The 24,714-nt window shown below is 34.0% G+C and overlaps 1 protein-coding gene across 1 annotated transcript in view; it reads right to left on the minus strand.

The window, feature by feature from the left end:
• The window catches only part of TMEFF2 (transmembrane protein with EGF like and two follistatin like domains 2), a 237,573-nt gene that overhangs the window by 207,358 nt on the left and 5,501 nt on the right, over positions 1 to 24,714 (minus strand). Inside the window, exons 3-4 of the mRNA XM_077151984.1 lie at positions 19,913 to 20,042; positions 15,184 to 15,210 (exon numbers count right to left, since the gene is read on the minus strand). Coding sequence (XP_077008099.1) covers positions 15,184 to 15,210; positions 19,913 to 20,042 — 157 coding nt within the window. The remainder of the gene's footprint in view (positions 1 to 15,183; positions 15,211 to 19,912; positions 20,043 to 24,714) is intronic.

Here is a 24,714-nt window from a genome sequence, read left to right on the forward strand (position 1 = left end):
TTTATATTTTACCTTTTACTGCCATACCGTGATGATGCTTAAATTGTACAAATTTAAAACGTTAAAGAAAAATAAAAACAAATATATGCAGACTTCGCTGAAAAGCCAGTAACTGAAAATCCCAAAAGTACATCAATCTGCTTCCCTCGCGAAAGAACGAGAAAATTACCTTAGATGAATATAACAGACTCATTACATAGTTGTTGTTTTTTTAAATGATGCTCTTTATGAAAGATTTTCGTGTCTTAAAAGTTAACCCATGCATCCATTCATTCCGCATGTGTATGGAGAATTCAGGAAATGCAGAATGAGGTGAAAGGCTGTGAACTTTTTACCTCCCAATTTCTATACCCTTCGTTACACTGACATGTGGCAGTTTTATGCACACCAATAATCAAAACAGTAAGGAACATAAACTTATTTGCACAGACATGGGCCAATAGTGTGTTTGCTGCCTTCTTGCCATCTTGGTAATGACCCTTTTAACTGGGCCACAATCACCTTTACCTGTTCAACTACAGTAACCCCCTTTTCACTGTCCTCTTGCCTCTATTCTTGGCTCCCTACAATTTGTTTTCCACATAGCAACTGGAGCAACATTTAAAAAATATAAATCAGATCGTATTAATTTCTTTCAAAGGTTTGCCCTTACAATATAAAATCCAAATACCACTTCTCCACCCTCCTTTTCTACCATTTTTTTTTTTGCATTCAAACACTACGGTAACTTCTTTCTGTTTCTAGATTTTACTATGGTCTTCCCAGCCTCGAGACTTTAGAACTTGCTGCTCCCTTTGCTCCAATGTCCTTCCTCTGGATCACGGTCTGCCTCTTTCCAGCATATCATTCACAAGTTCAGTTCAAATCTCACTCTAGTCTAAGAAGCCTCTCCATGCAGCCCATAAAAAGTCCTCACTCATTTTGTGTTTTATTTTCTGATGAACAATTATAGCACTCTGAAATGTTGTTTATTTGCTTGCTTGCATATGATTCATCCCTATAGAATTAAGCCCCTTGCAGACACCTACCTATTCAGTTGCCCTAGCATCTAAAATATGGCTGGCAAATAGTATAGTTTTATTATACTATATTTTAAATATTAAGTGCACAGTATAGCATATTAGTATATAGTATAGTATAACAGAGAAATAATGATGAAGATTAATACATACTAGTGGAATGAATGTTCTAAATTTTTAAAAGTTTAAAAATAGGATGTGTGTGTGTTAATGTTCATGTGCATATGTGTACATGCAAGGGGTAACTAGTTAGCCAAAGTTATATCACACAAAACAAAAATACATAGATATTTCAGTAATTAGTGCATTTCTACTTAATAGTAACATCTTGTTTTAATCAAAATCATTTTTAATACAGAAGATCATAATTTCTAAAATTTTAAATTCCTGATTTTAAGATATATGGTAGACTACACATGAAACAGCGGTCTAAAGGGAATCTTTCGAGCCCCAGTGTTCAAGTTTTGGTGATGCCACTAATAATACATGATCTTGGACAAGTAACTTAATCTTTGTGTCTCTTTTTTCCTTCCTTAGAAAACAGAGATAAAAGATTAGAGCAAGGTTCACAAATTAGAAACTTTGTTTAAAGGAATTATCCCTCAGCATTGTCACTAAATACTTCGTGCTAGAAATGTCAGAAATAATCTTTTTTAGTTCTCAGATATTTGGAGCTGAATACTAGTTATTTAAAAATCTCTGAACTTAAGAAAAAGTCATGGTTGAAACAAATAGATTTTTTTTAACATTAATTCAATGTTACAAAATCCCATTTCATAAAGTCATTTGGCCAGCCTTTTGAAGTTCACTGAGGCTTTGCCTCCTACCATCATTTTGCAGATGAAGGAAGAAGAGGCACCTGTCTCTGGGCTGTGCTGCAGCCGGAAGTTATAGGATGCCCTCAGCCAGGTCGAGCCTCTGTTGGTTTAGAAAAAAAATGGGGGAGTGGAGCCCAGCAGCTCGAATCTGAAGGCTTCTTCCCATTCCAAACACTGAAAATGTTTGTATTCCATTTTGTCTGGCTTATGCCTTACATTGTTCTTTCTCTCCCCTTTGCGCTTTTGTTCCTCCAGAGAGAGGAATCAGAGGAAAGTTTGTGAGTGCCAATGCGATGTAATGGCAGACCAAAACATTCGATACTTAAAAAAAATGCATATTACAGCAACATGTATTCAAGAATCACCCAGAATTATCTGATAAGTACTAACAAAAGAACTTGAAATCCAGACGTTTTAAAGATTTTCCTTATAATTCCTTCCCCAAGAAAATCCCAAAAGATGGGCAAAAATTCCAAAATGTGCAAGTCCCATAAGACAGATAAATATTTGCGAAAGGGACTGAGAAAGAATGATAAATTGGAAGTGATGAGCATATATGTCAGTAAAAATTCTTTTAAAGTTTTAAGCCTGGGGCTTAAATCCCTTCAGTCCAAGGTTGAAGAGGAGACCAAAGCAATTACAATGGCTACTCCATCTAAGTCCCCATAAACCTTCTTTTCCAATGCAATGCAGGGAAAGAGAAAAACTGTTAGACTGCATGGACCAGAACAAAAATGGAGCAGTTCCCCAATGCATATACCATAGAACCAACAAATAATTTGATTTTTAATATCTTTGTCTAAAAAATGTTTCATGGTAAGGTAGGTTTGGAAAAGGGTGTTTTAGGCAGAATTTAGCAAGCTTATTTGCTTCAAGACTTCTCAGAGTCTTTTACGTGTGACTAGGGCGATGAACCTGCAATTTATGCAGGATTGAGGGTTTCCAGGGATTTAGGAATTTCAGTGCAAACTGGGACAAGCTAATAACCCCATATGTGACTCTACCAAAGAGTCAGTCAAAACATGCTGCATTTCTCAACTTCACTTAAATAGAAAATCCTTTAGTAGACTAGCACCTGGAGTCATTTAAGTTTCAGAAAACATATTTTCAGAAGTGCTGGCCTAAAGAGATGTTGTCTAGATTACTTACTCAGCGATCTGAAATATTGATTCAACCACGGTCTTGTCTGGGAAGAATGAAACCTATTTTTCCCAATAAAATCTCCTCTGGCAGCATTAATGGTAATTTAGATTGGTGAAAAAAATGTATGTGCTGGTGGAGTTAGAAAGAAGGTCTACGAAAGGAACACATTTTCATCTTCCACTTAAAACATACGTGCTAGAGGTAGAGAAATAATTGAGTGGGAAAATGCACTAAATGAGTAAATGTTGTGTGTATTAATATGTAAAGAAATATTATAGATTGTAATTTATAGAAAACAATACAGCCTATGTGAGTTTAAAGCATTTAAAAATTTCACCTTTATTGTCCCTTATTTAAATTCCAAAACTCTTCTACAAAATGTTGAATCTCACTACCTTCTCCTTTCTTATTTTGACACATTGCATTGAAAAGTCTTTTACTCTTTCACCAGATTGTTCTCATTTTTTGTTTTTAGATATTCTCTTTTTTTTTATCCCCCCACAAACATCTTCTTCTACATCTGACTTTACCATGGCTCCAGTTTCATATGTGAGGTAAAACAGATGGAACAGAAGGGCATGGGGGTTGGGGTAAAAGTTCTGACCCGAACTTGGTGGAGAAACTAGAATTATTTTGCAGATTTCTTAAAGGACGCCTATTATGACATTTCCAAAGCCAACTCTAAGTAAGTCAAGGACCATAATTAGCGGTTATTGGAAAGTAGATGAGTGGCCTCCATGTTCACACATCGCGTATCAGTTAATTTCCATAAGAGCAGTTGATATCATGGCTCTGTCAGTTCATTCATCTACCTGTTCATTTAACAAATATTTATTGACTACATGTTAGGCACAGTTCTAGGGAATGCTGCTGGCTGCTTCTTTACTTTTTGTATGTTGATAGCAATATGTTACTCTAAGATCACTTGCTCTGGAATATCCACCACATCATTTGGAGGCTGGCTCCATTTTCCTACCCCATATACCTTTGCATATTTTATCACTTAAAAACTCGAACTCACACAATTCTACTCTCCTTTTCATTAAACTAACAGACTTTCTAGGTGGGAGGGACTAATATTCAGTATTTTATTTTCCAAGTAATATTCTTTGACAGGTAAAGCACCTATTATGGAGTGTAATGATTCTAATTCCTTGAAAACTCAGAAAAGACATGCTTCTTTTCACTGGTTCATTGTTAGATGAAAAGAAGTCATCAAATGGATTTCCAAATGATTCTATTCTGTGGCCAAAGCCATTTGGTATTTTAATAAGTAATTTAGATGTGGAATAAAGTATTCACATAGGGTAAAATTACCTCAATTACCTAGAAACTAAGTACAATCTTAAAATAACTTTTTTTTTCTCTTTCTGCATAGCATTTTTAGGAGAATAAGGTAAATTACAAGTGAAAAAGTTGATAATCAGTATCAGATGCCATGCACTTCAAAAATTAAGGCAAAACAAAGGGAAAGTTTTCGGGGTTAAGCTTACAAGGCTTATTTTTACTAGGCTACCCTCAGAGTCCTTTGATTTTCTCTAGGCCCTGGATGTATAAGCCAGTACTTAATTTTGAGGCTGGTTTAAATTTGTAAATATCATCTTGTCTTATTATTGGTGGGATGATAATGCTATTTTTTCTGGTCCTCTTCTATGAAGTTAAATAATTCTACAGTTATTTTAGTAAACTAAACACTTCAAGCTCAACTTTTTTCCTTCAAAATTTCAAATAATTTAAACTGTACCATGCACATATAAACAGAAACATTAAGAAATTTAAATGAATTTTCTTTTTTGTTAGGGAGTGATAGAACTTTAGTTCAGCTGAGCAAATATTTACTGAAATCCTACTAAGCACAAGGCCCTATGTTTTGCACATGGGCTATCAATAATAATTAACCAAGATATATATATACAGATAATTATAATGAACCAGATTAGTGACACAAAGTAAAATTGCTGTGGCATATATAAGGAACATTGAATCCAATTAGGGGGTTGAGGGAAACCTTCTTATAGAAGACAATGCCCAATTTAGTCTTAGGATACTTGGGAAAAAGTACGGAGAGTATCAGGAAGAGGAAAGAATATTAGAGAAGCATGAAATCAATCAACTGTGCATTCCAATTGACTACTCTCAATGAAAGGGTATACTAGAATGCCAAGCCTGGAGGTGATGCTAAATGATGCAGCTGGATAGGTAAATATCGAACCAGTTCTGAAGGTCTTGTATTCACTACTGGGAAAACCAGCCTTTGATCTAAGGACAATGTATAGTTAATGTCAGGTTGTAAGGAGGAGAGTGGAATGATATGGTGAGTATTTTATAGAGATCATTCTGATTGGGAAAGTAAGAAAAAATTAGGATGACCAGACTGAAATCAGGAAAACCTGTTAGGAGTCTTTTTTGAGTATTACAGACAAGAGATGACTAGGGACCGATACAGGGGATTAGTGGAGGGTCTGAAGATAAAGAAGTAGATCTGAAAACTATTCATGATAGAAAATCCTCAGAATGTGTTGATTTACTGGAGTAGACTTGCTTTCTAACTCTGCCATATTCTATTTCAAAGCAAGAGTCTGGCATATGGGAGCTCCATTATAGGGAAAGGCCAAGGCGGTTCAATCACTGCTGAACGTGGTTGGACAGTGTTGGACCTCAAAGACAGTGAGAGCAAAAGGTTCCAGAATATAACTGTCGAATAGCATGCTGCTATTTAAGATGCAGTATAATAATTCTACCACTCATCCCCTTTTTTCCTTTAAACTGCCAGCTGTGTTTCTCTTTAATTATATTTAAAAATAACACCTATTTTCAAAGATAACCACATTCAGGCTGCTATTATGGTTGTCTTTTGAGTAACTGAATAAAATCCTCAACATTGTAAAGCTCTCCAGCCCTTGAGGAATAGCTCTCAAGCTACATCACACAGCTCAAAAGGGAGAGAAAAGTTGGCACTGTAACTCAACACATCTTTTCATCAAGTTTCTATCTCTACCACTGAAATCAATGTGTCAGAAATTCTACTTGGCAAAGGTCATATTTTTCTGTTAGTGCTAAGGTCTCTGGGGAGGATTGTCAGTGTATGTGGAATTGCTGTCACCCTATCTTACAAGATCATGCATAATTTCCCAATTTAGCCAGGACTGACTATGAGAAGAGTATACCATCTTCTCTTTATAATAGAATATGGGTTCCCATTCTAACTGATGTCATTCATAAGATTCTTCACCAAATGAAAAAAATGTCAGAAAAGCTACCCAATCAGCTAAACTAGAGGATAAGGAATGCAAACCTAGCTGGAAAGTGAGAGGCGGTGAAAAGAGTAAGAGCATGAGAATAATTATTTAATGAGAGATGGATCCAATTTGAATGATCCGTTTGCACAGTAGATTCTTAGAAATACCAAGACAATCTTATTTAAAATCCAGCCAACTCCCCTTTTGTTCTGAGAGGAAGAGATAGAGAGATAGATAGAGAGAGAGAGAGAGAGAGAGAGAGAGAGAGAGAGAGAGAGAGAGAGAGAGAGAGAGAGAGGGAAATCTAAGTAAAGAATAAGAAACTAAGAAATTTTTCAGAACCCGTTTACTAAGTGACAGGCACTGGAATAATTCTTTCGGTTTAACTCATTGAGCCAGGATGCTAACATTATTTAAACACATTGTTTTCTATTTATTCCTGATTTTTTTTAATCCCAAAGTTCTAACCAGGGTGTAATTTACCAGAGAAAATTAAACTGTTCTTTGTAAACACATGGAAAATCATATGCTACAAAATGTATTGTACATTTAGTACAGTAAAAAAGCTATATTTTCAAATCCAACTTTGAAACAATTCAGTGCAATTTCGCATGCACTGCAGCATGCAGAGAGATTCCTATGCATTAAATACTGTCTTGGTATCAAATGGAATTTTCTGCTTGCTTAAAAATATCAAAGCAAGAGAAGGATATCTTAAATAAAAGTCCCAATATGAAAAAAAAATCCAGGAAGAGAAAGAGAGAAAGAGAATAGATTCTACTGTAGCGAAACTGAGGGTACATCTATTCAATAAAGGACCATGACAATTTCTCTCAAATGGGTTGCAGACTGGTATGTCTAGGACAGACAAGAAAAAAAGCACTCTAGAGAATATAACACAGACTCCTGAAAACCAACCACCTAAGAGAAGAAATCTTACCTTTTTCCTTTTCATTACAGAAGTGTTGTCCCTGCTTCCTCCCATACTTCAACAGTCTATTCTCAGCACAGCAGCCAAAAGGATCTTTTAAAATAGTCAGATCACATGATCTGTTCCAGACCTTCTGATGTCTCCCGCTCACTCAAAGGAATAGCCAAACCTTGTATGATTGCCTATAGAGACACTCCCACCACTCTTCTAGCATTTCCTGCAAAACTTTCTCTCGTTTTTCATTCCCAAGTAATGTCCCTGACCTTCTTTGAATGACCCAGTTACGTACCTTCTTCAGTTGCATTTCACTCGGCCTGCAGTGTCCTTCCCAGTGAAGTCCTGTTCCTTCACTTTCTCTTGTCTTTGTTCAGGCCCTCCTTGACCACCCCAAACAAGTGAGCAACCTCCCCAAATTCCCTTATAGCACTTTAATCCCCTACATACATAACCATCTACAGTTTGTTCACTGTTTGGGTCTCTTCATAAGAAATAAGCTCTGGAATGACAGGAATTTTGCCTGCTTTGTTCTTTGTGATATATTTTACAGGTTGTAGTGGATGCCATGGGCCAAGTTCACATTTTTTCTATCCAGGACCAAAAACTCACTCCTCAGCTGTTGGGCGTGTTGTAAGCAGACAACGCCTAGCTGAGTTTCTCTGCAAGTCTACTCTTTAGCTAAAGAGAGCCTACTTCAACTTGTCCAGGGTAAAATATCTTGCTTGGTGTCACCCATGTTGAATGACTGACCAATAATGGGGGTGTAAGGGCCCAGCCCCTTAGACCCAATTCATGGCAGTTCATAAGGTCCATCCCATCTTGAAAGCTCCCCATGAGCTCTGATGCAGCTTTGCTTTAAATTGATTCAGCTCAATTTCTTCCTTTGCCCAATACTACTTTCTTACCTTCCACGAATGCTAATGTTGAGAACACTACTCAGTAAACTCCCTGTGAACAAGTCTCAATCTCAAAGTCTACTTTCAAGAGACTCTACCAGGGTCACAGATGAAGAAAGTCAAAACAGAGAGATTAAGTAACTTGTCTATGGTCACAGTGTTTGTAAGTGGTGGTGCCAAGGTCAAACCTTAAGTCTAGCTCTAGAGTTTATGCCTTTAACCATAGTTTACTACCACTCATACAAACATACTACATATATATCTTCAACATTTTAAAGTGTATCAAATACCTTGGAGTGTATACTCATAGAAGAAAATGAACAGATTGGGGTGGAGGATAGAGGGTAAAAGTAATGGAACAGAATATATGAAAACCATTATATGCTATGACCCAAGTAGCATAATTAACATGTGGGTAACAGACAACAACAAAATCTCATAGGAGGTTGAACACTACATTGGATAGAGCAATGATTTCAAAAGGAAAAGCAAAGGCGGAAAAGTTACAAGAAAAAGGGATAATAAAATCTCATGGGTTCATGGAAAAGGGATTTATGATTTACAAAATGACAGAGTATGATGTAATTGCTGCAAACAGCTTCTACTAGAGGCCGGGTAACTTTGTGGACTACAGTTTCCCTCTTGAAGTTCAAGGACTGAGTTATCACACATTGTTATTGTGATCGCAGGTAAATGTTAAACCCTTCTGATCATCTACACAATAAAGTCTGTTGTGATGAAATAAATTAAAGTTATGTGAATATTGTCATAAATCAATGATTTTTTTTACAAATAATTATGCATAAGTATAGACATCCTTAAAGATTTATCTAATTCATCTCTAGTATCTATTTTAAAGGAATCTCTTTCTAAAAAGCTTTACAAACATTCTTAGAATATCTTTGCAATGCTTACAGACCTGATGGAAATTTTTCCTTATAAGTATAATGAATGCCCCATATCGTGAATTTCTCCCATTTCTTTTCTTTTGGTTTTCTATGGAGGAGATATGCCTGTAGCTATAGTTTTAAGGATAATCATTTCGTTTTGAAATTTTAACATCGTTCCTTATTTCTAATCTATCTTGGTATAACCACAGTTCCTCTAGATGAATTTCTCTTCCAAAGTTGTGATCTCAGTTCCCTTCAAGTTGCAGCTATCACCTCTAAATAATGAAAACTATGATTGGAGTTGTAGAGTCTTTGTCATCAAACTAGCATCAGTATTTTAAACCATGGACTTAAAATCACTAATTATAAGACTCAAATTCATAGTAAACATTCCAGAGCAATTATCTTCTTAGAGTAAATTGGAATAAAGAGTAAAGGTAGTAGGAATTTAAATTAAAATTATTTTATTATTCATTTATATATATAAATATAAATATTTTTCAATTACTCAATGCTCAAAGTTCTTTGCATTAATTTGTTATGATTATCCTTCTTATAAGTAGATGTTATTCTGTTTTACTGATAAAATAAATGATGCTCCAAGGAGTCTGAGAGTGCAAATCAAGTAGATACCCTTAGAGTCAATTAAGAATTTAGAATACAAATCTTCTCATTTGTAATCCAAAGGCATTTCTATCACACAAAACACAAGGATTACTTTTCTTTTTCTAGATTGTGTTTTTACACAAACTCATACGAATGACTCAGACAAAAGTTTCTAGCATTTATTTCACACTCCCAGTAAATCTTTTCTAGAAATTCATGCAACTATTACTGCTCTACTGTAAGGAAAAAACAAAATGGTGTTTTTTTTCAAGAAGGTATTATGTGTGAAAACAAACTATTAGCCATTCGCCATGTTGATAACAAGGTCTTCTCTCTTCTCTATTTTCCATCAGTCACATCCTGTTTCTCTCCTTTTGTGTGTGTGTGTGTGTGTGTGTGTGTGTGTGTGTGTATTTTCCTATTTCATTTTCTCTTGTTGTGCCTCATTCATTCTACCTTTATTTCATTACTCCATTGTAATACTGTTTCTCTTTGCGATGGAGAGAAAGTAAGATGGATGCTGCGTATGAAAAACTGAGATGAGATTTCAATTGGGGTTCAGATGGTCATAAGCTCCTGTCCAGGCAGAACAGCAGTTCCCAGGTGCAAGAAGCAAAAACGGGGTAACTTCTGCTTTCTATTCAGATGTTTTGCCCTAGAAGAATTGCAGACATTGCATGCTTGGTAGAATTTTCTTATTGAATCAGTATTTCAGCTGAGGCTGCTTACAATTGATTCCTGTCAGACTGTCTGTAATGTGGATCCAATAGAAAAGAAAAGGAAAAGAAACATGGTAGGGAGGCATATTGTGTTTGTCAGAGCCTACCGAGTCAGAAAGAAGGGGACGTAAATGTGGGTCAGTACAGGGAATGAGTATAGCAACTTGGAAGAAAACATACTTAGTCTCTTGTAAGCATATTTTATGGAACAATATTCAGTTCCTTGCTATTCACAGTATATTTAACATTTTATTTCCGCAGAGGATTATTTTCCTTTTCATAATTAGAATTATATTTTTTCCTATTGTGTGCTGAGAAGAGAATTTTCATGTAATCTACTTGAGTGTAAAGAAAGTGTCAAGTGTCATATTCATTGTTATAACCTCAGAAATTTTACTACAACTACCTAGATTATATTGGGCTTGTTCAATTCAACTGAATTCCTGAATATTATTAAATCTACATTAGAAAGATAAGGATTAAAAAAAGAGATTTTCAAGTTCTCAAACTTCTTACAACACTCTTTCTCAATATTAGAAATCCACATAATCAGAAACAGTGGCTTACAATTTACAATTTATTGCAATGTGGACCCTCTTCTAATAATAATATATGAAATGGTAGTATAAGTTATGGGCATCTTTAATAATTTTACATAAAGGTAATTTTCATGGCACAATTTGCATTAATTAATAGCATATTGCAAACTGGTTTTCTATTCTAAAGTTATTATAATCACAATTATCCAGATAATTCAGATAAAAAGAGGTTTTCTTTATTCAAATAACAGACTTGTTTTATTTGATTAGTTGCTGTACATATCGACATTAATATACTTAAAATTATCTTAAAACTATATAAACAATTATATATATTGTGGAAATAGGCTCAGAGCTCTGTTTTATTTCATAAAATGAAAACGTACTGACTGTAACTATGCCCTACATCTCAGATACATTTTATTTCTTTAGACGTTCCCATAAGATGCTAATGAAAATTTAATTGCAGATTTTGCCAGACATATGGCAGGATAAACATTAACTAAGATTTAACAATAATTTTAAGTTAAAGCATGGTTTTTCATTTTACTGGACGAATTTTATTTTTAGGAATCTAGCAAAAATCTGAGCAGTCCATAAATGTTTTTAAAAAGAGTGTAATGGAAAACATTTATAGCCTTGTTTTAATATGACTGAGAAACTTAGGGAGAAAAGTAGGGGTTAAAAATGATCTGTCAACCACCCACACATCCCTGGATTTTGAAAGGAGTCTCCTTAATACTTTCTCTTACTGCAGTATTGGTAGCTTAAGGAAGTCTGTGGGTGGATAAGACGTTATTATCCCTCCTACGCATACCCGTTTTCTTATTTACGACATTAAATCTCCATATATATAAGTATTTGAAACACCAACCCTTTTCTTTCAACCAGTTTCTGAGATTCTTCAGAATTTCATCCACTCATGACTTTCCTATAACACATTGTACAGTTAATTATAGTTTACTGTGAATTTTTTTTCAAGTGTGAGTCTCTCCAAAGCAGGCTATTTGACGTAGATAAGCTTTCCAACAATCATTTTTGTTTGAAAACACAGTTCAGTAAGGAGCAAATTTTATGCTGAAAACTAATAATACCAAGATAGTCTTCATCTTAATCAGTTCTCTAAAACCCGGAAAGAAGAGGATACTGTCACAGAAATGGGAAAAGCCAATGTGTAAAATTTGTATAGTGTTCGTTTGCTATTAGGCTACAAAATACCATTAAGTACAAATGCCCATTTGTGAATCATGTCAGAGATAATGTAAACATGCTTTACCTAAATAAAGGTAGCTATTTGAATTGTTTTACTCACATAAACAGATCAATAGTTAAAGACTTTAAAGCTTCCTCTGAAATGCATACTAACAAATTAATATAAATTTAATGAAATCGTTATATCCCTTTTATATAATAGTAAAAATGTCACTTCAAATGAAGTAAATGATGATACACCCTTGTGCAAATGGGTTAAACTTAAATTATTTTAAAAACTAATCATGTCTAATCTTCATTACTAATGTAATGTTCATCCATTTTAACAATCTAGGACAATCCGAAAAAAGGAAAATTGATGTATTTTTAAAATGATTTTAGAATTGGAGGGTTAGGGTTATCATTTATGACAATCACACATAAATGTTTTGCAAGTAAATTTCTTCACTTCACTCTTCAGATCAATGCTTTCTATTTGGGAATATATTAACTTTTATTAAAAATAAGAAATTAACCATTAACCATAAAAAGTGCTAGCGAAGATGCCTCAGTTATTAACTAAATACACATTGTTGGGAATACATGCCATAGAGATAAGTGAGAGCAATCACTAGTTATGTTTAATTCAGTCACTTCTGGTTAATTCAAAGACAGTGATTCTTGCCGGTGGGATACTTTGGTAATAAGAACTCTATCAGAATACAGAGGCAAGTCTGAATTTAGTACAGTAGAGGTGGCAGGTCAAATATTTTTTGTGCAATCCAATGGACATGTGAGTTAGGCTTTTAACTCACATTCCGGTTATTAAGCTTTTTTGGCATCTTGCAATAGAACAAAAAATTTAAAGAAATGAAAAACAATAGTATTTTACAACAAAGTAACATACATCAGGGAAGAAGTAATTCAGTAAAAAAACTACCAACAGAACAAACGAATGAACAAAAAACTGAACCAAGCTAACCACACAAAAAAACTTTTTCATTTTATTCCTGGACACACAAAAATTTACTCAGCTAACGGTAAATCCTCATTACCATAACTTTCAAAATAATTATTTAAAAACAAAAAATACAATTGAGAATTTAATGGATTATATGATCTTTTTTTTCAAATACAAGTATCTCTTAATAAGTTGCTTTGCTTTTTCTTCAAGTTATTATATAGCACATATAATTAAAAGGAAGTATAAAAAGAAAAAAAGAATAGGGAAAAGAAGTGGTATCTAACCGATATATTCAACACAATTCTATGAAACTTAAGTTATAAACTTCATATTCATGAGACTGAAATTATTTCTGAGAAAAAAAAATTATTTGCATCACAAGAAAACATTAATGAATCAAATATTTCAAAATAAAGGACAACAAAGAAGAGTGAGCTTGACTTCACTTTCACCTGCATGTCTTAATCAGAACCAATGAAAACCAGAAAAAAATGTCTGAAATGTAAAGCACCTCCTTTATTAAAAAAAGGAAGAAATGAAGTATGATATAGTAGAGGACTCAATAAAAAAATCTATATTGTAACAGAAAGAGCAATGAAGATACTCTGTGTTCTCTAGAGTACTTTGTTTTGTTTTTGGAGATGTTAGAAAATTAAAAAGACTCGTGTGAATACGAGCTGGAACAGTTTGAATTCAATACCCTATTTGTCAAATTAGGTAATCTATACATAAAAGTAAACAGCTGGGAAATAAGCAGAATTTTGTAAATCAGCTACTTCTTCCCGAAAGGAACACTTTTAAATTGATTAATTTCTGAATATTTCAATGGTGAAATATCTACTTAAGGAAATTTGTTTTTCTTTCTTTTTCTCTTTCTTTAAGATTTAATTTGTTCTTCTAAGCTCTTCTTTTCAAAACCTCTAGGGAAGCTTTCTTAGGAGAACTACATAAATCAGGTAAGGATAAAAAACAACAACAACAACAATAAAAATTAATTACTTAGAAGTAGTGAAACTGTCCTAATGTCAAATGTCTGTCCAAAGTCATTTGATGTTAAGATTCATTTCATGCTCTCGTGGGACTCAATCTTGACTCCTGTTGGGTTTTAGTCTTTATGGAAAACAGCAGTATTCCAATATGCCGCTCTAACTGTGCTCACTGACTACTGCTTTTTTGCCGGTTAAGCCCTTCACTACATAAGGCAACTTGATAAATGTTTCAAGTATTGCCTCAACTTGGTAATGTCTGAATTACAGATCTGACTTTCCTGAACTCAAGGTCTTCTTTTACTAACCTTCTATCAAATACTGCATTAAAAACTAAAATTAACTTGGAATCACATCTTTACTTATTTTTCAGAACTCAAGCAAGACCTTGAGAGAGTTTTTATGCATGGGTTTTCCTTATCTCTTTTGATGATTCTTGTTGAAATTATACATAAATTTCTTTGTGCATATAAAGGTTGAATCTTGTCTGGATTTCATTTGTGTATACAAATCTTGTTTGGATTTCATTTGAAAAATTATCTTGGACATTTACAATGAAGAATCAAACTATAAATAAAATCTTTTTAAGTACGTCTGATCAAAATTTAAAGTTTTTTCATCTCTCATCTCGTATATATCTTTAAATACATACTTTAATAATGAAAACATTTTTATCTTATTTTAGTGAAATTAACTATAGGTTAAGGTAATCAGAGAGGTAAAGACATCTTAGTTTCACTGGTTTAAATTTTGTTTCCTTCTCACTTTTCTTCTACAAACTAAATATCCTTCAATTTCAAATGATAAATTTGGTAATTAGGACCTGGCTAAAATGGTAATGTATGTGTGTTAACATTAGTACTTGATAATTGAGGGTAGTATTACATATATTTTAAATCCAATATTCAAATGATTTCCTCACAAATTCTTTCTGTTTTTGCCATATATATTTGGAAGCCTTTTTAGGAAGTTTTTATATTTTGCAATCTTTCCCAAAATAACTCGAATACAAGTGAATGAATGGAAATGGTAGAAGGAGAAAGAGCTCTAGAACTATTCACAAACATACCAAAGAATTTTTGGTACATACCTTTACTTAATAGAGAATGCCATTTTTATGTTTTCCCTTTTTCTTAAATACAAAATGTTAAGTTGTCTAAGATATCTATAATGGAAATCATATAAGTAAATATCCATAAATAATATTCATTGCAAGTCTCCTCATATATAAAAAGTAACTCCTACCTCCATCTCCAGATCCTGATCCTGCATCTAGAAATAAAATAGGAAAGAAACAATTTGTACCTACTTGAAACAACACAATCAAAAGAATATCTATGATTCTTTTTTTTAGGTTAAGCTGACTTTATTAAATTAAGACCATAATATCATTATTTGATAAAATTATCAACATTTAATCCAATAATGTATATTGACATCCATTTAATTTGGTTTCTATTAGTATAACTTAAAAATAGGGTGCATGGACTAGGAATCAAACCTGAGTCTCCTGCATGGACCAGGAATCAAACTTGGGTCTCTTGCATGGAAGGCAAGCATTCTACCACTGACCCACCCATGCACCCTCTTCATATTTTATTTTAATCAGCCTAAATTTTATATCATTAAAAAAAATCGAAATAGGGACACATAACAATCAGTGAGTTTTACAAATTAAAGTTAAGACATGGCAAATAAATTCATAATCGAGGCTTATATTCTTGTAAATTGCACATGCACAAAGAGAAGCACAGCTTAAAAATTAGTCTTTTTATAAAATTGCTAATACGTTTCCAAATACCAGAATTATGGATGATTTGATCTGCTAAAGAGACTAAAATCATCCTTCGTTTTTGAAATCAGTGGAAGAGTAAGCTTAGCTTTTGTTTTTGTACTTAAAGTTGGATATTCTTGGAGTGAGGCTGGGAGAAAAAATAAATCTCCCTTTCTGTTTTCTCTTTCTACAGGTCTCTCCCTCACTCCCACATAATAACTGGTCAACGCTGTCTATTTCTGATAACTCGGTTCAGAAACATCATCTTTCTCCCCTCACCTGGTCAAGATATTGTAGTAGGTTGGGAGAGTGGCCATAATTTTCTCTAACTTGGTCTTTAACTCAAATTCTATCTTATTTCAACTAGAGTCAAGACTGATTCTACCTGTTAAGAGGAGAAAATCATCTTCCTCTGTCTCCCCACTTCTTTCTATTCAAATTTCATTTTGATCATGTAATTTCAAAGTTAATACTGTGAAATTAGACTAATTTTGGTATTCTGGCTGATACATCACTATTTCACATTGAAATCTCAACCAGAATTCAATATCTAGATCAAATACCATTTGGCCTGTTTTTCAGAGGTATGCCTGGAAAGAGACATGGCGGATGAAAATTTACAGAAAGCTAACGTAGTAAAGAAGAGATGCCTCCCAAATAGTTCCCCATGTTATCATGTTATGGTATTATCTCTACCATGAGGGAACAATAGTTTTCATTGTCAGACTTCATAGAGACTCACATTAACTAAATTTACAGACTCTGACACTGTAGTAAATAATAATGTCAACTCATTAATTAATTATAACTGGGGCATATGTCTTTGGGCCAGCATATCCTTTCCTTAATTGGAAAACTGATTGATTGTTAAAACAACTTACAATGTAAACCTTTTGTCGTGAATGTAGAATCAAGTAAGTATTTTTATTATATGCCTTGATTGTTTCATGATAACAGATCAAAAAAGGCTAACACATTCATCTCCTGAAAAGGAGAATATTCCTGTTAAATGAACTGATAATCATAGGTGCTTGAAAGGACAATGTTTTTCAATTCCCCTTTTTTTGTATACTTCCCCTGCAAAAATTTTAATTGACACGTTACTTTACAAGGCTAATTCAGGTTACTTTTTATAGTCATCAGGGGCTAATAATAAGTTTATTATTATAATATAATTCTCTCTTCCTATATTATAGTTGGATGTACATAGTTATCTTTTTTCCTTTGCCACTAAGACAATAAACTTCTTTAAGTCAAGGACCATATGTTGTTCATTTTTCTATTCTTATATCACACATAAGAGGAAATCCACAAATGCTATGAATTTCCATTTCCAAAGTCTTACTCATTGGATGATACAGGGAACATGATTCAACTTCCTAAGCTTTATCTCTCTTCTACAAAATGGGTATAGTAATGCCTACCTCACTGGACTATTTTGAGATTTACCACACAATAGCATATTTTGAATACATAGCTCTGTGTCTCGAATATAACAATTAAAATGTTGGGAAAATATATTGCTTATTTATGTTTATGTTTCATAATAAGCACATATGGTTGGGGAAAATCAACATAAAATGGCAGTAGTATTTTGCTTGTATTTTCTATGGATGTTTCTAAAAATTATGGGCTATGGTCCTTATGGCAATTTTTTGTTTGATTTGACCCAAGTTAAGAAACTAGAGAAAAAAGGAGAAATAGATTGGAGAAATGGTCACTTAGGACCATGGCATCATGAAATGTGATGGGAAACTTAAATGGCTTCCCTATTAAAAGATGAATCATCTTGGCAAACTAGAGATAAGTAGCCTAGGAAAGATTTCTGAGTCAGATAGAAGCACAAAAGAAAAGAAGTCATGCCACTGGACCTGAATCTGGGCTTCTAGTTAATGCCTTTCTTACAAAGCAAACAATGAAACTGGCAGTGAGATCATTGAACAAACTGCCTAATAGGAAGCCCTTTTATGGATAAAGCAATTTTTAAGTTCAATGAAATATAATAAATATAAAGTTATACCTTCTACTGCCTTTTATTCCTAGAGATCATAACTTGTAACCTCTACTCAGTGTCAAACAACATTAAAACATAAATGGAAAACCTATGAGGAAAAGAATTATAACCCCTTTTATAGATCAAAACTCAGAACTTCAATTTAGTTACAGTCAGACCTGGTTAATCAAAATTGCTTTGGTCCCTCTATCATTATTCAGATCTAAAACCTTTTAGATTTACAAGTCAATAGAAGATACATTCAGCAAGACTGGCTTACTAATTAAATCCTGTAGAAATCTAAGTATGTGAATGAGCTAAGAACGGATTACTCAATTGTGATTAAATTTTCTACTTGGCTAAGAATTTATTTTCATACTGTAACTAGCACATTAGCAGCTAGAATGGAAAGACTTGAATGAATCAGGAAAATGTGATTGTATGTGCTGACAAGAATTTGGAGGTTGATAAATAAGAAAGAGCTTTTGCTACCAAACATCATCAGTGATTAGCTAACTTCAGGCCTGTTTATCATGATCATTGTCTACTGATTTTCATTTTGCTACTGTCCTACATGATCTCAAGTAAGCAAATCCTTTCCTCAACAAACTCCTTAATATTTGCCTACATCCTTCCTGGCTCTGGGAGTTGGGTGTTCCATGCTTTCTATTCCATCTGTCCTAAAGTTTCATTTTATTTCATTTTTATTCCTTATGGAAAGTAGATTAGCTTTCCATAATTAGTTTCCTCTTCATCTTTGTATTTTCCACATCCTTGCTATGAGAGTAGCATGTTGGTCTTCCTATTTCCTACTGGGGAAACCAGTCCAGTGACTCACATTTTGCTGTCACTTTTATTCATTATTGCTCACTCTGCATGCTGAGCAACAATGGCCAGTTTGCTCTAGCAAATGAAAAGCAAGTGGAGCATGGTCCAGCTTGCCTCCCAACCATTTTTCCACGTGAGACATTCACCTCCTTCAGCAAAGAATCATTCAGGAGAAAAAAACTCCTTAAAATATATACAAACCAACCTAGACCATTGTCCATGATGAATGATACTATTCTCTTCTGCTAACTCTAGAAACTTTGGTGGCTGTTAATACAAGTTAGAATATTACTGATTACTGACAATCACTAGGCTTAAGACAATCCTTTAAAACCTATGAGACTTTTCTCCTTGCTTACTTCCCTGCCTGCTTCAGCCATCATACACATAACTTTAACATAATACAGAATGCAGAAATACTTGTTATCTAAGAGGGGCTCTTTTCTTTAATAGACTTTCGCTGGCAGTATGCTTTTCTATTTCCGTTTTTGGAGGAAGAGTATATTTTACATCATTACTGCTTTTTTTTTTTCTGGACATGCTTATATCATTCAATTTCTCAGAAACCATGACTTTCCAAAAAGGTGTTAATTTTTTATTGGTAATAACTTTCAAGGGACACTAAAGTTTCTTTAATGTATGTGATTTTATTGTCCGAAGACTAACTTAGAAACAGCTTCATTTTAAAGTATTTTATCAAGCTGGGCTTTAATCAGCTCACCTTTTCCACTTATAATGTTGTCGAACTCTAACATCCACTGTACACAAAGCAAAAAACTGAAAAGCTGATGAGCATATCCAGCCACACTTCTTTATCGTGTTTTGGTACAATACAACAATGAATCAGGAAACTATCAGAACTGACAGACATCATTAGAAATCATGTACATCACCAATACTCCCTTTAAATATAACGTGCCAAATGGGAAGACTAGCATTTTGTAGACCTGCTTAGTCTAGCTGAAACTTAACTTCAGAATCTAAACTTGCAAAATCTTCCTTCCATAAGAAACTGCCATTATTCAAATAGGTAAATAACAGTTTTATCAATATATCTGGCACCTGGGTGGTCAGTCCCAGATTTCAAACTATATTTGACTACTATTCAACTGTCTGCATGAGATTAAATGACGTGTGTATCAAAATTCCCAACCACTCTATGGTAGATTTCATTTTTCATCCAGAAGTGATTTGAAATGTAAAAAAGACAAAGAATTGGAATAATGCATGTTTTTTACAAAAGGATACGAGGCTTGTTTAGCCAATATATAGGCATAATTATTTATTTGGTTTTAACATAATAAGAAAAACAAGACATGATGTTATGACTAAGGATCTATTCAGAAGGTTTCAGGCAGTCTGCAGGATCACATACATACCTGTGGCACATGATCCCTCTGACACCGCAAGTATTTCACTCTGCTGTTTGCACGCAGCCTGCCTTAAGTAACATTCATTCTGATAACTCTCTCCATTGGAGCCACACACAGGCACGTAGTCACTGTTGCACTGGGGAACACACAGACATAAGCCTTTGGTTAATATTAGGGTCTGTCTCCCTCTGTCATCCTTCACAGAAATTATCATTTACAAAAGAAACCATGATTTTTCATTTTCACTGACCCCATCGTATCCAATAAGTTTTTTTTTTTACCTTGTAGGACATCATTCAAATATACAAAAAGGCAATGTCAAGTCAGCCAACCAGTCATTTGATTTAGATACCATCTAAATTGACAGATATTTTCAATGAAGAGATTGGACAAGGAACAAAAGACTACAACAACAAATGCATCCATATTATTTAATACTATCCTTTACTGATGTATTTTCCATTTGGGAGGAGGACCTAATAACATGCTAAATATTCAAGCTATTAAAAAACATATAACATCTGTCTACGCTTGGAGAAGAATACAGTTGAAAGCTTCCATTTTTAATTTAAATTCTCAACAAATTTCTACATATTCAGACAGGACATTTGGTTTATTAAATAAGTTTTCGTATGTATTTTGATGGCATTGGACACTGATACAGACACAGGCTAGGGAGAAACAATGTCTACAGGATAGGAAAAAGCTCAACAACCATTGAACTCTATGTAAACTTTATTGTCTATTCCAAAGAATGAAGGGAAAAGTTCATTTCTAAATCAACCGCATAACAAAAAAGTACAGATTTTTACAGGGGAAATCAGGCAAGCTACAGGGTATAGTCATTGTAATACAATCACACTCTAAGGCATTAGAGATACTTGGCTGTGTCCTATACCTGCTAATTACGCCAGGGATGTGATTATCTCGTGATCACTACTACTGATGCGCTTCATTGTTTAATTACAACACATGTAATGATCAAGATGATTATAAATGTTCACCTCTGCCAGAAACTAAGTAAGATAAATCATACATATACATGCCTATGAGGAAATGTTTCTGTTTTCCTTTTTTATTAAAATATTTGGATTTTTGATGTCCTGTAAATTCATAATACATACAAATAAGCCAATGATCTAGGGAAATGGGTAGGAAAGTTTTAATGTGTATGAAAATAAATCTGAAACTCTCTCATAAGTAAACTTCAATGCAAGGGTTTACAAAAAAAGAAGTTAAATTCCTGATAAGTTGATAATCTGAGTGATAACAACCTAAGGTTTATTTGTTTTTACATTTATTACAAATGTAAATAATTTCTGTACTTTCCCAGTCAATGATTTAACTCTTACTCTTAGCCTTTACATATTAATGGTTTAAGCATCCTTACAAATTATAAATGGTAGTAAGCCAACATTCTCTTAAATGAAAATCTTGTTTTGTCTTATTTTTTATCTACTACTGAAAAACTTTTATAAATGATTTTACTAATAGTGATCCACTTTTCTCCAAACAGTAAATTCAAATTGTACCACAATCATATGCTGAAGACTAAACTTGCTAACAAGATGATTCAAAACAGATTTTAGAATCTTCATCGTTATTCTACAATTTACAATATAGACATACCGAAAGCCTCTAAAATAATTCATTTCAAAGAGTGTACTATTGGCTCACAGATTCATCTATTTCTTGATTATATATTTTTATAATATTTATAAATATATAATATATAAAAATATTTATATAAATATATAACACTTATGCATTTATAATAAAACTAATTTGATTATAGCTTTTCACTAATAAGGGATTTTAAAATCAATAGGCAATTCACTTTTAGTCAGGCGATATCTACACGTAGGCTGCCTTCCATAAGCTTTCCAAACATTTTTCTTAACTTACATTTGGAAGCTGACATATCATAAGACTGAGCATTTCAGCCACTACTCAGTTAGGAAGGCAATAGAAAAGATCAGGGAAGCTGGAATTTCCAAAGACTTCTACTGGGGAGACACCAAATAAATGGGGCTGGTGCCAAGGCAGAGCATTGTGACTGGGGAGTTGGGGTGAGAAGGGCTGGCCATGACCAGGGAGGGGTAAGTGGATGGCGAGGTGCTTGATAAATGTGCATTGTTCAGGACTGGCAACAAGAGAATGTAGGTAGGATTTATGGGGACCCATTACAATAATATCTGAGCTATGGAGGTGAGACCAGAAAGAGGGGAGCAGCTGGTAACATTATAGTCAATAGACTCGTTGACCTTTCCAGTAGGCAGAAGAGAGTCATGATTAGTATGGACTACTGGACTAGTTAGCGACACATGGTGGGCTCCTAGAATTCCTGCCTCTAGTTACCTTTTAATCTCCATATACAATCCTGGTTCCAATACTTTACATTTTCTCTTTTCCAATCTCTAGAATCTCTCTATCTTTTTCATTCACTTCTGCAGACTACTCAGATGTAAAGTCAGTGATGGGGAGTGGGGGTGGGAAGTATTTATTATCTCTGTCCAAGTGCTAGTACACAATGCTGATACACATCTTAAAATACCGAATAAACCGATAAAGTGTTCATATGCCACTTCTGACGGATGCAGTAAGCCAAATGTGAGCAGTGCTAAAAACAGAGCTGCCAAGTTCTGCTCAAGCCAAAAGGGAGATTTGTATGGAGCTGAAAAGAGCTTAACTGTAGATTATCAGCACCATATTTTTGGCCCTTAGTACCATGACTTGCACTCATCAATACGAATAACACAAAGAAGAAGCACTCTCTAAATCAGGAAAGCTCAGGAGTGGGAGTTTGGCCCTTGGGTCTCTCATTTCTCTCACTGTCTTGGTGTAGAACCTTGTGTATATTACTCAGCAATTAAATACTTAACAAGTTTATAGCTCAGTTTCCCCATTTGAAATGGTTAACTGGGTATTTGGGGAATTAACAGACTCATGCTTTTAAAATAGTTTGGAATACTCACTTATAAAAAGAAATGTAAATTATTTGCCTTTCATGACACTATATAAAACTAACAGAGTCACAGCTAACATTAACACCAAAACATGACATTTCTAAAATTAGAAAAATAAATAGGATAACTCTAAACGTGAAACTAGGCTAACTACTGCATTAAGAGATGCCAAATTATTAGAAATATTTTTAATGGTTATTATGATACTGCTCAATTTCATATGAAGGGCCAGAATCAGATGTTGAGTAACTTGTTAAAGCCTCTACAGCTGGCTGGTAAAAGAAATATCAAATCTGAAGCTCAGAAGGTTAGGTCCATGTGTTGTATAAACTTCCTTCCAGGGTAAAAAACAATTCTATTTTTCTTAAGATGGTTTTAAAGTCTTAAGTTTATTCTCCCAATATGTGTTTTGAAGTAGAAGGATTTTGTTTTAAGATTTCTGCAATGCTCAAGCAGCCAGTTACATACCATACTAGTGTATTCAACAAATTGACACCCTAAAATATATAGAATTCAGTTGGCTACAAATGAACAAAAACTTTACCTGAGGAAAAGAGGTTTTCCACATGATTTATTGCTTGTTTGGTTAATAAAGATTTTTTAGTTGAGATTTTGGCATCTAGGAATGATGCAAAACTTATGTTTTCTATATTGTCAGCACCTTGCACAGAATCTGGCATATAGAAGGTGTTCAACAGATGTTAAGTGAATTCTGTTGTGCTCCCAGTTGTCAAAGGTTTAGGAAGAATGCCTTGGAATATGGTACATTTCTCTTTAAAAAATGGATAAAAACTTGCATATGTCCCAATTCTATGACCATTCCACTAGTAACTTTTACTCTTCTGTGATTAGATTTTACATTTTCTTAAACATCAAAATGTTTTGATTTTTATAGATTGAGTGAACCTGTGATGGAAAGTTGAAAAGTCTATGATTTCTGAGACTACATCATTAAAACATACAGCTTCTGACTAGCTTGCTCTGTATGGCCACTCACCCTTGAACCCAGTCACTGTACTACAAAGTAGCCCACATTAGCCCACATGGAGAGGCACATGGAGAAGAACTGATCTTGCCAGCTGGCAGTTAGACGTGTGAGGGACCGCCTTCAGATGAGTTAAGCACCAAGCCTTTAAGACTTACCCCTCCCAATCCCTGCCCCTTACCCAGTGCTGTGGATTAGAGATGAGTTATTTCCATTAAGCCCTGTCCAAATTGCAGGCTCATGAACAAAATAAATGTTCATTATTTTAAGCCACTGAGTTCTGGTTAATTTGAAATGTAGCCCTAGGATGGGGAATAATTGTAGAGCTAAAACATGGCTTATTAAATAAAAATATTTAATAGCTGGATTAAATGAAACCTATAAAACATATTTTTAATTATAAACGGATCATTGTTTATTGTATGACCAAAACGATCTATGAATAACTACAGTTGTGTCTGTATTCCTTTTTTCCATCCATCCATCTACTGTTTCTAAATTTTCAGCTCCACCCTTGATTTCTCTTGCCAGGTTGACCAGCACTCACAGAATGAATGGGGTTGCGGTCATTTCCCAAATTCATGTCATCACATAAGAATTAGTTGTATCACATTTGATATTAAGAGCTGTCTACAATACATTAGTTGTTCTTAATGATATATCAATTGCATATATAACACCTTCTAAAAAAGCACATTGGATTTTGTCAAAGGATCTAGATTTTATCTATAGGATAAGTAAGTTGCTTTATCTTTTTGGGCCCTAATTTCTTCATCTTTAAAAGGAGGATAACATAATTGTATCACTCAGTTATAAGAAATAAACAAGTTGATATATTTAATGAGTAGGCATTAATT

Source organism: Tamandua tetradactyla, chromosome 3 (genome assembly GCF_023851605.1).
Source record: "Tamandua tetradactyla isolate mTamTet1 chromosome 3, mTamTet1.pri, whole genome shotgun sequence".
Classification (NCBI taxonomy): Eukaryota; Metazoa; Chordata; class Mammalia; order Pilosa; family Myrmecophagidae; genus Tamandua; species Tamandua tetradactyla.